We start from the raw sequence: 12884 nt of genomic DNA on the forward strand, positions 1-12884 counted from the left end.
GATGCGCCAAGAAGGGCGTCAGCCTACATTTAGAAGGGAAGTCAACTCATCTAGTCCCAAGCTTAGGGTCTATTTGTGGGTCACAGGGAATGGCGGAAGGCCGCAGCTGGCCTCCACACTATCCCTGTGATCCAAGGTTCTGAAACCTGCAAGCTCCAGTGGCCACAGGGTCTCTGAACATGTGATCTCCTCTACCTGGAACACCTGTGCCCTCTCACTTTGCTTATATTGACTCATTTATTCATTCATTGCTTTTCAGCAAAAAAAAAAAGATAGAAACACACAACTAACATTTCTTCACTGGCACAAAACTGAACCAATTAAGTAAGGTACATATTCAGCAAACACAGATGGAGCTTTTACCATGTGCCAGGCTTATGCCAACCACTGCAGCAGATGCAAAGATAAATAAGGTGCAAAAAGAAGTAACATTCTAATAGAAGTAGTGTCTTTTGGGCCTTCCTATATTCTCTGCATGGCCAGTGCTTACCCTCTTTCTTCCGTTCTGTTTCCACTTGTCTGCTTCCTGTCATGTACCTTTTTTATCCTCTGTGCATACCTCAAGGCCTTGTAAAAATAAGGTGCTCAATACATCTATGAATGAACATGAATTTTTGGATATAAAATTAACTTTGATGATAGTGGTCATGAGGGAGGGAGATACCCAACCTAAGGTGTCTCTAAATCACAAGGCTATTATGAGAATAAACGAAATTAAAGGGGCTTTGCAAATGTGAAAGGTGTTTGGATGGTAATCCCCTGCATTTGCACTGCCCTCTTTACTGCTATGTTTGCCTTATTCCATGTTCATTCTACAAATACTTATTGAGCATTCACTATGTGCCTGGCCCTGTGCTAAGTGCTGGAGATGCAAAGGTGAATGAGCTCCATTCTAGTGCACTGTGGGTCAGGTTGAAAGAATTTGAGAGTCACTGCCCAGTCCCATCACTGCACAGGACGCTGATGGGGGAGTTGGCAGCATTTCCCCTTCTCAAATCTTTGATCGCTCCTCCCAGTCCAAGCTCCGTGTCACAGCCCATGACCCCAGGTGGCAGGCCTTCCCTCTTGGGTACACCCAGAAGATACTTTATCTAAATATTTTAAAGACTGGACCCTTTCTATAAGTAACGGAGCAACAGTTTTCCTTTAAAGTCAAATTAATAGTATCCCTTATTATCAACTCCAGTCTCTGGGTGTATGGGTAACCGATCCAGTTATCTATCCTGTCACGTTGCAAGAGTCAGCAGAGGCCCTGAAAACCCTGGTTCTAGTTATGATTTTGTTGTAGGCAGTGAAAAGTTATGTAGACTCCGGGGCTCTAGACTTCTCATAGGGATGGGGTCTTTAAAATAGTCCCCCAAATAAATTATGTGATCTCTGCCCGGTGGTCTACACTCCTCTTTCCCCTTGTCCTAGCCCGCGGGCAAGACGAAGTTCTCGCAGGTTTGGGTACCGGGGAAAAGGAATGTGGCGAATTTCGAGGAAGGGAGTTGTACTTGGCGACCACCGCGGGCCGGAGGAGGGGGAAGGGCGCACCAGTCAGAGCATGCGCATTAGCCTTCCCTGGAGCCGACGGCCTGGAGAGAAGAAGGGGTGGGGCGTCGCCAGGTCGGCGAGGGGCGGGCTCAGCGTCCGCTGGCAGAGGTGATTGGCTCTGCGTAGGGAGGGGCCCGCGTCCGCCGGGCTCCGGAAGTGAGTTTTCGCCTCTGCCAGTGGGCCATGGAGACGGTGGCTCTGTAGTGTCTGTGGAGTAAGGATTGCAAGGGTGGCGGCCATGGAGGCCGTACTGAACGAGCTGGTGTCTGTGGACGACCTGCTGGTGAGGCCTGGCTCTGAGAGAGGGACAGGGAAGATTTGGACGGGCGGGTCCTGAGGAGAGTCGGGTAGTGAAACCCTTCCATCTTCAGCTTTGCTTGGGGTAGCAGGACTACGGCTCCCGGCAGCCTCTGCAGCGTCCGGCTCCTGCCCAACGGGTCTGCTGAGTCCCAGAGGCTGATGGGAGTTGTAGTTTCTTGAGCCACCATTGCCTCAAATTAAGCCCCTAGAATTTGGGGTGGAGAGTCAGGGTATGGATGCCTTTATTGGCGGGGAAGGACGGCGACTAACCATAAAATTTCGCATATTGTTGTGTCTGGCACGGTGCTAAGTGCTTTTCATGCGCTATCTCAAATCTTTGTATTTCTAAGAGGTAGGCACTATTTTTATTCCCGTTTTACATTTAGGAAAAGGTCTACACTCGGCAGGGTGGGTAAAACAGTCTCGGACGCGAGACCGCGTGGGCTGTGGAACAGTTCTGACAGCGTGTTTACTGTTCACCCACACAGGGTCAGCTGCTCCAGGAGCGGTGTCTGGAGCTGCCACCAGGTGGCATCTCCGCCGGGTACCATTGTGGGGTTGGTGGGGGCAGGGGACGGGGCAGCTGTCCAAAGAGACTGCTTGCCGTTGAGTCCCAGGGATGGAGGTAGCAGAGCCTCGGGGGTGGGGGTGGGGGGGAGCCGGGGAGGTGCCCAGACACGCGAGGGAAGTGAGGCAGAGACCGGGGCAGATGGAGTGTGATTGGGAAAATGGACACCCGGGACCTGATGGAGAACGGTTTGCACCCTTCACTTCTGAATGATTCCTCTCCTCTCCTCTGGCAGAAGTTTGAAAAAAAGTTTCAGTCTGAGAAGGCAGCAGGCTCAGTGTCCAAAAGCACTCAGTTTGAGTACGCCTGGTGCCTGGTGCGCAGCAAGTACAATGATGACATCCGGAAAGGCATCACACTGCTCGAGGGTGAGGTGCTGGACCCCCCAGTCCCTCTCCCCTTCCCAGCTGCCATCGGGATCTAGCCTTCCTTCCTGCCACCAGCCTCATTCACCTCCTTCCTCTTCGGTGCCAAGATCCTTTTTCAGCATGGGACCTCGCAGCGTTTATCCAGTGGTTTCACTGCAGCAGAGGGCTCTGCTTAGTTGACTTCTCCCAGTGTACTCTTAGCCCATCACCAGACCCATCATTGTTTTGCCCAACATGCCAGTGAGCACCTTCCTGATCCAGTAGTCTAATCACAGTGGTAGTCTAATCACAGGGAGAGTGACTTGTCCAAAGTCACATAGCTAATTAATTAGTGGCTGAATTGAAACTAGAAGCTCCCGTCTTCAGTCCCAGGCTTGTGCACTTTGCCCTCCACTGTGTTGGCTTATTTAGCAACTATTGAGAACCTTCTGTGAGGGTGGTGTGGAAGAGTACGGAAGACTGACCTTAAAATTTCTGGGCAGATGGTGATTTTTAGCTTGAAATCTATTTCTCATGATTTGGGATGGGTCGTCATTTGTCAGAGGCAATGATAATTTAAATGTCTCTGTACCCCTGTAATCATTTATAAGCAAGCAGTGTATTATCTAAGGAAGCCTGTTCTATGTCTATAAAAATAAGAATGTATTTTAGTGCAAATAATCTCATCTAACATTTATCTATTTTACCGATTGAGATTTTTCAGGTTTACTTAAAAGCAGGGCATAGATGTAGAAGTGGTCCATCTAAGCATTGCCATTCTAGTTGAGGAAATAGTTCAGACACATGGGAAGATATACCTTCAAAACTACCTAGCAGGAAGTTCTGGTGCTTAGAGTATAACCAAATACCAAAAATGAGGTGGAGTCATTCAGGGAAGACCAATTGAAGCTGATTTTAAAAGGGAAGAGAGAGTGCAAACTTACTGTAGCCTTAACCTGGACAGTAAATAACTGTAGTTAAAGGACACAGCAGATGCCAAAACTGAGTAGAGATGCCTTTTGACTTCTCCAGTGCCTCATTTTCCTTTCAGTGCACTTGGATGAGCCATAGTTGACTTAATGTTGGTCCTCAAGGTGTTTATCGCCAGTGTGTTGGTGCAGCCTCGATTCATGCTGCCTCAGGGCCTGACAGAGAAGCTGAGAGAGACCAGACTGAGGACAGTGACTTTCCCAAGATCATAAGGGGGTTCAGAGGGAGAAGTGGTCTCTGGGATACAAGTATTAGGAAAAGGGAGAAGCAGCTTTTCACTTCCTCCCCCTTTCCTCTCCCCAGAGCTGCTGCTCAAAGGGAGCAAAGAAGAGCAGCGGGATTATGTCTTCTACCTGGCTGTGGGGAACTACCGACTCAAGGTAAGAAGGGGTTCCTCTTTCCCAGCCCACCCTGTTTGAGTGGGCCACATGCCTTTTTGTCTTCTCCTCCAGGATGGAGTCCCTGGACATCAGGAAGGTCTGAAGAAGGGCAGTGGGCAGGGGGCAGTGTCAGGTATAGAAGTGCAAGTTGCTATCAGATCAGGACTCTTGGGAGGTGAGAGAGAAGATCCTGGTGCTGAAGGTGTGGGGAACAGGATGACATCAGGATAGGGGTGCAGCCCCAAGCCTTGGGCTGTTATCTCCCCAGCTTATCACCCCCACACAGTGGGGTTGTTTGTGGACTCTACTCCATAGGGTAGGGCTGAATGGTGGGGTGGGGCAGGGGGTGGGGGTGGCAGAGGGAGGAGCCCCCAGGGCAGGAGAAGGGAAGGCCCCTCAGATGGGCAGGGGGACTGATAGACTCCTGAGAGAGTGTGTGTGTGTGTTCCCTGAGTGTAGGAGTACGAAAAGGCCCTAAAGTACGTGCGAGGGCTTTTGCAGACAGAGCCCCAGAACACCCAGGCCAAGGAACTGGAACGGCTCATTGACAAAGCCATGAAGAAAGGTGAAAACCTTCCCCTCTGTCTTCCTCCGCTCCCCACCGTCCTTCCCTCCTGCCCCCTTTGTTCCTCATCACCAGGTCCATTTAAATGGCCCACCTCCAAGCAGTGCCTCCTCAAGCCCCCGAGCCCCCTCACCAGAAGCTTCTTTCTCCAAGCTGGGAGTCCCTCATCCCTAACTCAAGATAAAGAAGCTCAGCTTCTGCTGGGCAGGGGGCAGGGGGAAGATGATAGCAAAGGTCCCTGGGGCTGGGACCCCTCCTGACGCACTCTCCGTTTGCCTGTACCCCAGATGGACTGGTGGGCATGGCCATTGTTGGAGGCATGGCCCTGGGCGTGGCGGGACTGGCTGGACTCATCGGACTTGCTGTATCCAAGTCCAAATCCTGAACGAGACTACACCTCCTCTGCCCAGAGGAAAGAGCCTGGCCCCGGCCCACAGGAAACAAGGCAGCCTGCCCAAGCTTCGGGGCTAAGCCTGGTGGTTCCTTGAAGAGGAGCTCATCCTAGCTGTCCCCTCCCTGTTCTTCCCCTGCACCCCAGCACTGTCTTCTGTGTCCTTCAACCTCTTCTCCCCTGGACCTTTCCTTTTGCCCCAGATCACGTGCTTTGGGATGAGTGTCAATAAAACTGGGCTTTAGCCTGAGAAGTTCTGCATCTGTATTGAAGGAGGGGGCAGGTTACATTGGGTACTGAGGGTGGAGGGGATCACAACTCCAGGCCTGGCCTTGAGTTCTTTGTCCACCAAGCCTCCCAGACCTCACACCCTTCCTTCCTCCCCCGACCCCAGGCACTTCCTTGAGCAGTGGTGGCAGCACAGGGCTGTGGCCTTTGCACAACCCTACAGTCCCGAGTTAAGGGCAGAGCTGAGGAGACAAGCTGGAATTTATGCATCCTGTCTCCTCTGGCCCACTCAGCCACCTCTAGGCATGTGGAGTTTTCCACACCAGGGGGGCACCCCATTCAGTTTCCTCTAAAACCTCTGCCCTGCCCTCCCTTTGTCTTCCTGCATCCTCCCCCTCCTCCTCCCTGTCCTTCTGGAAGGGGGGAGGGGGCACTGGTGGGGGTAAAGAAATGGAGGCTTCTGGCATGGTGTGGACAGGGGTCTTGGTAGAGGTTAGGAACCCAGCATACCCCAGTTTTAGACTCCAGGATAGAAGGTCAGGACCCAGTGCCTGCCCAGCCCTCCTCGTGCCAGGCTCAGCCTGGGCCTGTTTTGCTTCACTACATACCTCTCGTTCTACAGCCCAAAGCAGCCCAGCCTGAGGGGGGAGGAAAAGGGCAGGGGGAGGCACCGGAGAGGGGCACAGAGGAGCCTGCCTGGGGAGGGGGGTGCACTCGCAGTTAGCTGGCTTCCAGCGCAGTGGTGTCCTGTCTGATGGGGTAGGGGTGGCCCCACTGGCCAGAAGCTCGTCTGACTGTGACCTGTGGCTGCTCCTTGGGAGCGGGAAATGATACTGTTTATACCCCGCCAGGTGCTCAGCCCCGGCTTGGGGTGTGGACCCAGAGGTTTCTAATCCGTCATGATTAATAGAGCCATTGACAGCTCCTGATAACCAAGCTTGTTGAAAGCAGCCATAAGGTCACGGTCTGGGCCTGTGATTTATCCCCCTTGGGGCCCCTTGGCAGCAGGATCAAGTTCGTTGCTGAGAGTCAAAGATCAACCTCGTGGGGGAAATCTTTGAGCTGAGGAAGTTTGGAGAAAAGCGATCCCCTGGTGGCCTCTCCGTGGCCAGGGCAGTCCCCAAGTATCAGGCGAGTCCCACGTGCGGGAGCTTTGATGTGTGGCCCCAATCCTCATCCAGCCTGGGAAGGAAGCGGGATCTCTGTCATTTACAGTAGCAGAAGGAAGTTCAGGCGGGCTAAACATTCATGCCCGAGGACAGGCTGGTTTGAATCGAGGTTCGTTAGACTCCAGAGCCGCTGGTTTCTCCCTGCTACCTGCCCATCCCCCTTTTCACCCTTACTCCTTCTTGTAGACAACTGTCCCAACCTCAGGGTCTTTGAACTCCTTGAGTTGTTCTCACCATCTTGGGGGGCGGCTCTGCTCCCTCCCTATGGGGGAGGCTATTGAGGGGCAAGTAGACCTGTTCAGTCCGTCTGTCTCTCTGTCTCCCAATCACCCTTTCACCCCTTGTCCTCCTCACTCCATTCTCTGGCCCCCAGTGGACGCTGAGTCAGAGACAGACAGCTCCCCTTGGCTCCCAGTGCCTCCCGCGGGAGCCCTCCTGGGCTGTATCCGTTAGTCACCCCGGTCGGTCCTCAGCCCCCCTTCGTGGGGCGGGGAGCCTGGGGCAGCCCAGAAGCTGGGGGAGGAGGTGGACTTTTGGCCCGTTTAGTTTATTCCCTCCATCTCCTCGTCAACAACGGCTGCGCGCTCCTGGCTCATTCCACTGACCTATCTGGAAGCAGAGAGACCCGGAGCTAGGAAGCAAGACAGCAAGTGGAAGCTGGACCTGAGCCCAAGGCAGGGGCCACCGCGGGACTTCTGCCCTTTACCTCCCCTCTCCTCCCAGCCTCAACACCCCTCTTTTGCCAGCACCCCCAAGGGTCCCTGGGGTTCCACCCCTCCCCCTTTGGGGCCCCAGGCACCCCTTGGGACCTGCTCCCACCATGTCGATGGCCGTGGAGACCTTTGGCTTCTTCATGGCAGCCCTGGGACTGCTGATGCTGGGGGTGACCCTGCCACACAGCTACTGGCGAGTGTCCACCGTGCACGGGAATGTCATCACCACCAACACCATCTTCGAGAACCTCTGGCACAGCTGTGCCACTGACTCCCTCGGCGTCTACAACTGCTGGGAGTTCCCGTCCATGCTGGCCCTCTCCGGTACGGGGCAGGGGGGCACAGGGAGGCACCGGGGAGGGTGGGCACTGCCTCGGGTCAGGTGCCCGGCAGTCCCATGGGACACGCACATAGGAAGGCCTGGGTCTAGCCTGGAACCCCCCAGCCAGAAGTGCTGGGCAGCCCCACCCCTGCATCCGGAGTGGAGACCTGCTCACGTGTGCCTCTGCCCGCGCGGTACTCTCTCTCGTGGTGGCTACACGTGGGGGCGCCGGGGTCAGCCTGCTGGGCGAGTTACAAGATGGGCTGCATCTCCCCATCTGTAAAACGAGGATGATAATAGCACCAGTTCACAGGGTAGTCGTGAGGAACATATGAGAGAAAACACAGAGTGTTAGCATGATGTTAGCTTAGATGTGCACTCAGTACATTTAGGCAGCTTATTTTGGGGGTGAGGTTCGTTGGGCAAGGAGGAGGCCCCATCTTGGTGGCTGAGCCACACACAGTCTCAGTAGCCTCTCCAGGTTTCCACTGGCTGGGGCCTGGGGCCCCCTGCCCCTTGCCGAGTTCTAAAGCACCCTTTCAGAGTCCTGGTTCTGGTAGAAGGGAGTCTTCTTGCAGCCTGAGTGTCAGGTGAACGGGGTGGGAGGTGTGTGTGTACATGTGGCAGGGATTTTCATGCAGGGTACTTTTTGAGGTTCTTGGAGGACTGGTGCCTACAGCTCTTTTGGCCCAGAGTAGTTCTGTCTGGTGCTTGTAACATCTTCCTGCTCACCCCTCCTTTCCTCAGGGGTCTCCCCTCAGTGGGCCCCAGGCTGGAGACTAAAGAAGATGCCTGGAACCCTTTGCCAGGCCGGCTCCCCAGCCCTTCCTTGGGTCCTCCCAGAGCCAGCTGCTCTCCCAGGCACCACACAGTGGAGGCCAGGTTGGCAGGGGAGGGAAACCAAGGCTAACAGGGTCAGGAGCAGCACTCTGAGCAGTTATGGGGTCTGGGTGGGTCTCTGGAGCCCCCCTTATTCCCAGCTGTAGTAGCACCCTTCAGGCAGAGGCTTCAGACTTCCATCCAATTCTCCAGCACTTACTATGTACAAGGGAGGTGCCCAAAAAATTTAAAAGCTGAGGATGGACTAGGCCAGAGCACACAGCACTGGGTGGCCAGAAGGACATTGGAGGCTGCCTGCGCCACAGCCCCAGCCATCACCTCCTTACCTCCCCCCCACCCTACCCCACACACACACCCCGAGTTCAGGAGGCCATATCTGGTGTGAGGAGGGGACTTGATTGTGCATCTGCCCACCGGGAAGGTCCCCCACCTGGAGCTGCAGCCCTTGGCCTGAGGGACACACAGGTGCAAGAGTGTGCACAGGAGAAGAGCAGAGGGTGCGAGTGGAGGGCGAGCTAGGGTCCAGGTTTATGTCCCATGCTTCTACATGCATGCTGTCAGCCATGTTTGCAATAACCCTGCCACGGGGGGATGCTATTAAACCCGTTTTACAGAAGATGCCAGGTAGATGGGAGTGGGAGGAGCTAGAATTCAGACCCAGCGCCCATCTTCCAAGTCTCCACCAGTGCAAGTCCTAGAGGGAGGCTGCCCCACATTCGATCACCTCCCAACTGCACAACACCGCCCCCCCCCCATGTCATTACAGGCCCTCCAGCAGTCTCTCCTTTGGCTGCCAGAGGTTCTGGGCGATCCCGAGTTGGTCTCGGTCCCAGGTGGAGGTGGGGTGGTGGTGAATGGATGGGGGAAGGATATGGGTAGGGGGAGAGGGCTGGAGCTCCCAAGGTATTCCCAGAGAACTTTCTCCCTCCCTCCTCCCAACTCGGGCCGTTTCCCATCCTGGCAGGGACCCAGCCTTTCCTCTTCACACACTGGTAGTGCTGCCCCACCCAGGAAAGGGGGGCAAGGTCCTTGGGAGTGCTTGGCAGCTATCAAGATCAGAGAAGAGGGGAGAAGACCTGGAAGGGAGCCAGGGTTTTCCTTCAGTTTTGAGAAAGGGGAAACCAAGATACTGAAAGAACGTGGATTGGTCCTGGGCCCAGTATCCCACCTTCTGGGTCACCACTCCTGTCTACCCTCCGCCGTGGGCCACTGCTGCCCCCTGCTGCTTACTCCAGGAAGAAACCCAGTTCCAGATGTCAGGCGCGGTGCGAGTCCCCAAGCAAGGTGGAGAGGAAGGAGACGGGGTGCTCAGGTGCAATTTCTATGGTTCACAACAGAACGCTGGTTCTCGGGTCCCTCCGCCCCTGGGGACATTTGTCCAGAGATACTTTTGATTGCTGGGTCAGCGGGGAGGCCACTGCTACTGACTACTGGGTAAAGACCAGGGATGCTGCTAAACGTCCTACAATGCACAGAACAGCCCCCAGGCCAAGAATGAGCTGGCCCAAAATATCACTAGAGCAAGGCCGAGTAATCCTGTAACAGAAGTATAAGCAAAGGGTGCGCACTGGTGGTGGTGGTGGGGGGCAAGGTGCATTTGGAGGTGAACTGGGAAGGAGGGAGATGTGACTCTTGGAGCCTGGGAGGCTGGATGGGGCCCAAGGGGGAAGGAGAGGACAGAAGCTAAGCCTGAGCTGTAAGGGGCTGGCTGTGTTGCAGAGGGGAGAGGAGGGGCCGGGTCAGGGGACTGATGGCTGTGGCCCACCTCCCCAGGGTACATCCAGGCCTGCCGGGCACTCATGATCTCTGCCATCGTCCTCGGCTTCCTGGGCCTCTTCCTTGGCATAATGGGGCTGCGCTGCACGAACATTTGGGACACGGTGCTCTCCAGGAAAGCCAAGGTGGCGGCCACCGCGGGGGCCCTGCACATACTGGCTGGTAATTGGGGACCTGCAGTGGGGGTTGGAGTGCCTCACCCCTCCCCTTGACATTGACATTCCCACTGTGAGCCAGGCATGAGCCAGGAGTGGGAGGGGCTTCAAAGGTGAGAGTCAGTCTCACTACAACCTGGCAGTAAACACACTGACTATGAGAATACCTTACTGGCCAGCACTTTCCAACTTGCAAACATTTCTGTACACGTTACCTCACAGTGAGCCTGGGTAGGTGTTGCACTATTTGTTTTCCAGAAAGGTGCAGAGGCTTGCTGAAGGAAACGCCCCCAGTGAGTGGCAAGGCCAGGCCTAGAGCCAGGGTCTGGCCATAGGCATTCACTGAACTGAGGGGCTGAGCCCAAAGGAAAAGGAAGTCAGGCAAAGCAGGGCTGGTCAAGGAGGCTGCTTGGAGCAGCCAGGCTTTCCAGGATGGGTAGATTCCAAGGGAGGACACCATGTGATCAAGCCTCGAGAGTAGGAAGGAATAAAGCAGGGCCGGGACCGAGAAAGGGCATGAGAGAGCTGACGGCAAGCAGAGTGTGGGGGACGAGACAAAAGCCTGAGCCGTGGCTGGGATCTTGAGTGCTAGGTGGAGAGGCTTACAGGGAAGTCTGCAGGACGAGGAGGGGAAAAGAAAGGAATTGAATGAAATTGTTGCTCTCAGACTCGGTGCTCCACGTCCTGCTCTCCGGGCCGCCCTGCCTGCCCCTCCCCCAATTCCCTTCTGCCGCCGGGGCCGCCGCAGCAGGCGGGGGGCGCTAATGCGGACCCCTCCCGCCTGCCCCAGGCATCTGCGGGATGGTGGCCATCTCCTGGTACGCCTTCAACATCACCCGGGACTTCTTCGACCCCTTGCATAGTGGGACCAAGTGAGTGCGGGAGCCCCACCCTCGGGGCAGTGGGTGGGCCTCTGCCCTGCCGCCCGAGCTAGCGCCTCTGCCCCGCGTCGCCCTTGTCCCCAGGTACGAGCTGGGTCCTGCCCTCTACCTGGGCTGGAGCGCCTCCCTGCTTTGCATCCTGGGCGGGGTCTGCCTCTGCTCCAGCTGTTGCTGCCCCCCTGACAAGGACCCCGCCGCCAGGTAAGGGAGGGGGCGGCGGCGCGGGGGCTCGGGCGGAGGGGCGGGGCTCGGGGGCGGGGCTGCAGCCTCACCTGTGGCCCCGCCCCTCCCGGCCCAGCGCGCGGCTTCCCTACCCCGCTCCGCAGTCGCTGCTGCCCTCCGCGGGCCCCGCCGCCCGCCTGGCCCCCGCGGCCGCGGATGAAGAAGACGACGGCGGCTTCGGCAAATACGGGAAGAACGCTTACGTGTAGGAGCCCGGCCAGCGGACCCATCTGCTCTTCCCACTGCGCCCGGCGGAGAGAAGTCCTGCCAATGCTCTCTGGAATAACCAAAGGGGAGGGCCCAGAGGCCACGCCCAGCCCCGACCTCCCCAGGCCCCGCCTCTCCGCGCGAGCCCCGCCCCGGCCACGCCTCCTCTGTCTGGGCCCTCCCGGCTCCCGAGGACCCCGCCGGACCCTGGAGGTTGGACCCTCTGTTTCTTCTGAGTCTGGGCTCTGGGCTGTTGAGGGGGAGGGGTCATCCCCAAGTGTTTATTTTCTATATAAATACATTCAGAAGTACAGTTCTATTGTGAGCCGTTCAGGGGTCCAGGGAGTCAGGAAGCCACTGGCCAAGAAAGGGAAGGGGTGCCAGGGGTCCTCGCAGCTCACGGACCCGACTTCTTATCCAGCAGAAGACAGAAGGGTTGTGAGTGGTTTCAAAGTAACGGACATAATTACTGATAAAAGTCATCAAGGGGCAGAGATGGAAAGCCCCACTCTAGGAAGTTTAAAATAGCAGAGCTGCCCCTGGCACCGTCACTCGTTTTACAGTTGACCTGTTTTCTCATGGCTGTTCAGGGAGACAACTGGTCTACAGCCGTTTCCCACCTTGGAACAGGAGTGGTGTTTTGGTTTGCTAATACTGCCATTATGCAAAATATCAGGAATGGATTGGCTTTTATAAAGGGGATTTGTAAGGTTACATTTTACAGTTTTAAGGCCAGAAAAGAGGCAAGCAGGAGGATACCTTCACTGAGGGAAGGCCAATGGCATCCAGAACACCTGTCAGCTCGGAACGCACATGGCTGGCGTCTGCTCACCCTGGGTTGTGTTTCAGCTCCTCTCTCAGCTCCTGTGCGTCGTTGCTTCTTTCCCCCAAGGCATTTCTCTCTAGTGTCTGGGGGTCCTTGCTTAGCTTCTCTGGGGCAGACTCTGGGCTTCATCTCTTAGCTTAGCATCTCCAAACATCTGTCTGCAACTCCAAGCATCTCTAAGCATCTCTGTCAGCTCTGGCTCTACTTCTCTCTCTCTTCCTGAGCCTCTTAAAGGACTCCGGTGATCTAATTAAGACCCACCTTGAATTGGCGAGGTCACACCTCCATGGAAATAATCTAATCAAAAGTTTTCACCCACAGTTGGGTGAGTCACATCTCCATGGAAACAACCTAATCCAAATATCCCACAAGATTGGATTAAAAGAACATATCTTTTGTAGGGACATAATAAATCCAAACCAGCACAAGTGGGTATCAGAATTTGACAAACCTTTGAAATTATTTACC

The 12884-nt window shown here is 55.5% G+C and overlaps 2 protein-coding genes across 2 annotated transcripts; both read left to right on the top strand.

Moving 5' to 3' along the window:
* The first annotated feature begins 1660 nt into the window (after positions 1 to 1660).
* FIS1 (fission, mitochondrial 1) lies at positions 1661 to 5330 on the top strand. Its single transcript, XM_037815239.1, has 5 exons — positions 1661 to 1819; positions 2640 to 2772; positions 4045 to 4121; positions 4581 to 4686; positions 4974 to 5330. Exons 1-5 carry the CDS (start codon positions 1775 to 1777, stop codon positions 5069 to 5071), a joined length of 459 nt encoding a protein of 152 aa, XP_037671167.1. The 5' UTR covers positions 1661 to 1774; the 3' UTR covers positions 5072 to 5330.
* A 725-nt stretch (positions 5331 to 6055) lies between these two features.
* Positions 6056 to 12285, top strand: CLDN15 (claudin 15). Its single transcript, XM_037815238.1, has 5 exons — positions 6056 to 7511; positions 10123 to 10287; positions 11071 to 11152; positions 11246 to 11362; positions 11460 to 12285. Exons 1-5 carry the CDS (start codon positions 7295 to 7297, stop codon positions 11590 to 11592), a joined length of 714 nt encoding a protein of 237 aa, XP_037671166.1. The 5' UTR covers positions 6056 to 7294; the 3' UTR covers positions 11593 to 12285.
* The last annotated feature ends 599 nt before the right edge of the window (positions 12286 to 12884 follow it).

The sequence above is a fragment of the Choloepus didactylus genome, chromosome 21, assembly GCF_015220235.1.
Source record: "Choloepus didactylus isolate mChoDid1 chromosome 21, mChoDid1.pri, whole genome shotgun sequence".
In the NCBI taxonomy this organism is placed as follows: Eukaryota; Metazoa; Chordata; class Mammalia; order Pilosa; family Megalonychidae; genus Choloepus; species Choloepus didactylus.

What these genes read in the sequence shown, in the direction of transcription:
- FIS1 (XM_037815239.1), top strand. Translation starts at nt 1,775, where the DNA reads ATGGAGGCCGTACTGAACGAGCTGGTGTCTGTGGACGACCTGCTG. An exon ending in TGTCTGTGGACGACCTGCTG is followed by an intron (nt 1,820 to 2,639) that starts GTGAGGCCTGGC and finishes CTCCTCTGGCAG; the next exon opens with AAGTTTGAAAAAAAGTTTCA. An exon ending in AGGCATCACACTGCTCGAGG is followed by an intron (nt 2,773 to 4,044) that starts GTGAGGTGCTGG and finishes TCCTCTCCCCAG; the next exon opens with AGCTGCTGCTCAAAGGGAGC.
- CLDN15 (XM_037815238.1), top strand. Translation starts at nt 7,295, where the DNA reads ATGTCGATGGCCGTGGAGACCTTTGGCTTCTTCATGGCAGCCCTGGGA. An exon ending in CCCTTGCATAGTGGGACCAA is followed by an intron (nt 11,153 to 11,245) that starts GTGAGTGCGGGA and finishes CCTTGTCCCCAG; the next exon opens with GTACGAGCTGGGTCCTGCCC. An exon ending in GACAAGGACCCCGCCGCCAG is followed by an intron (nt 11,363 to 11,459) that starts GTAAGGGAGGGG and finishes CTCCCGGCCCAG; the next exon opens with CGCGCGGCTTCCCTACCCCG.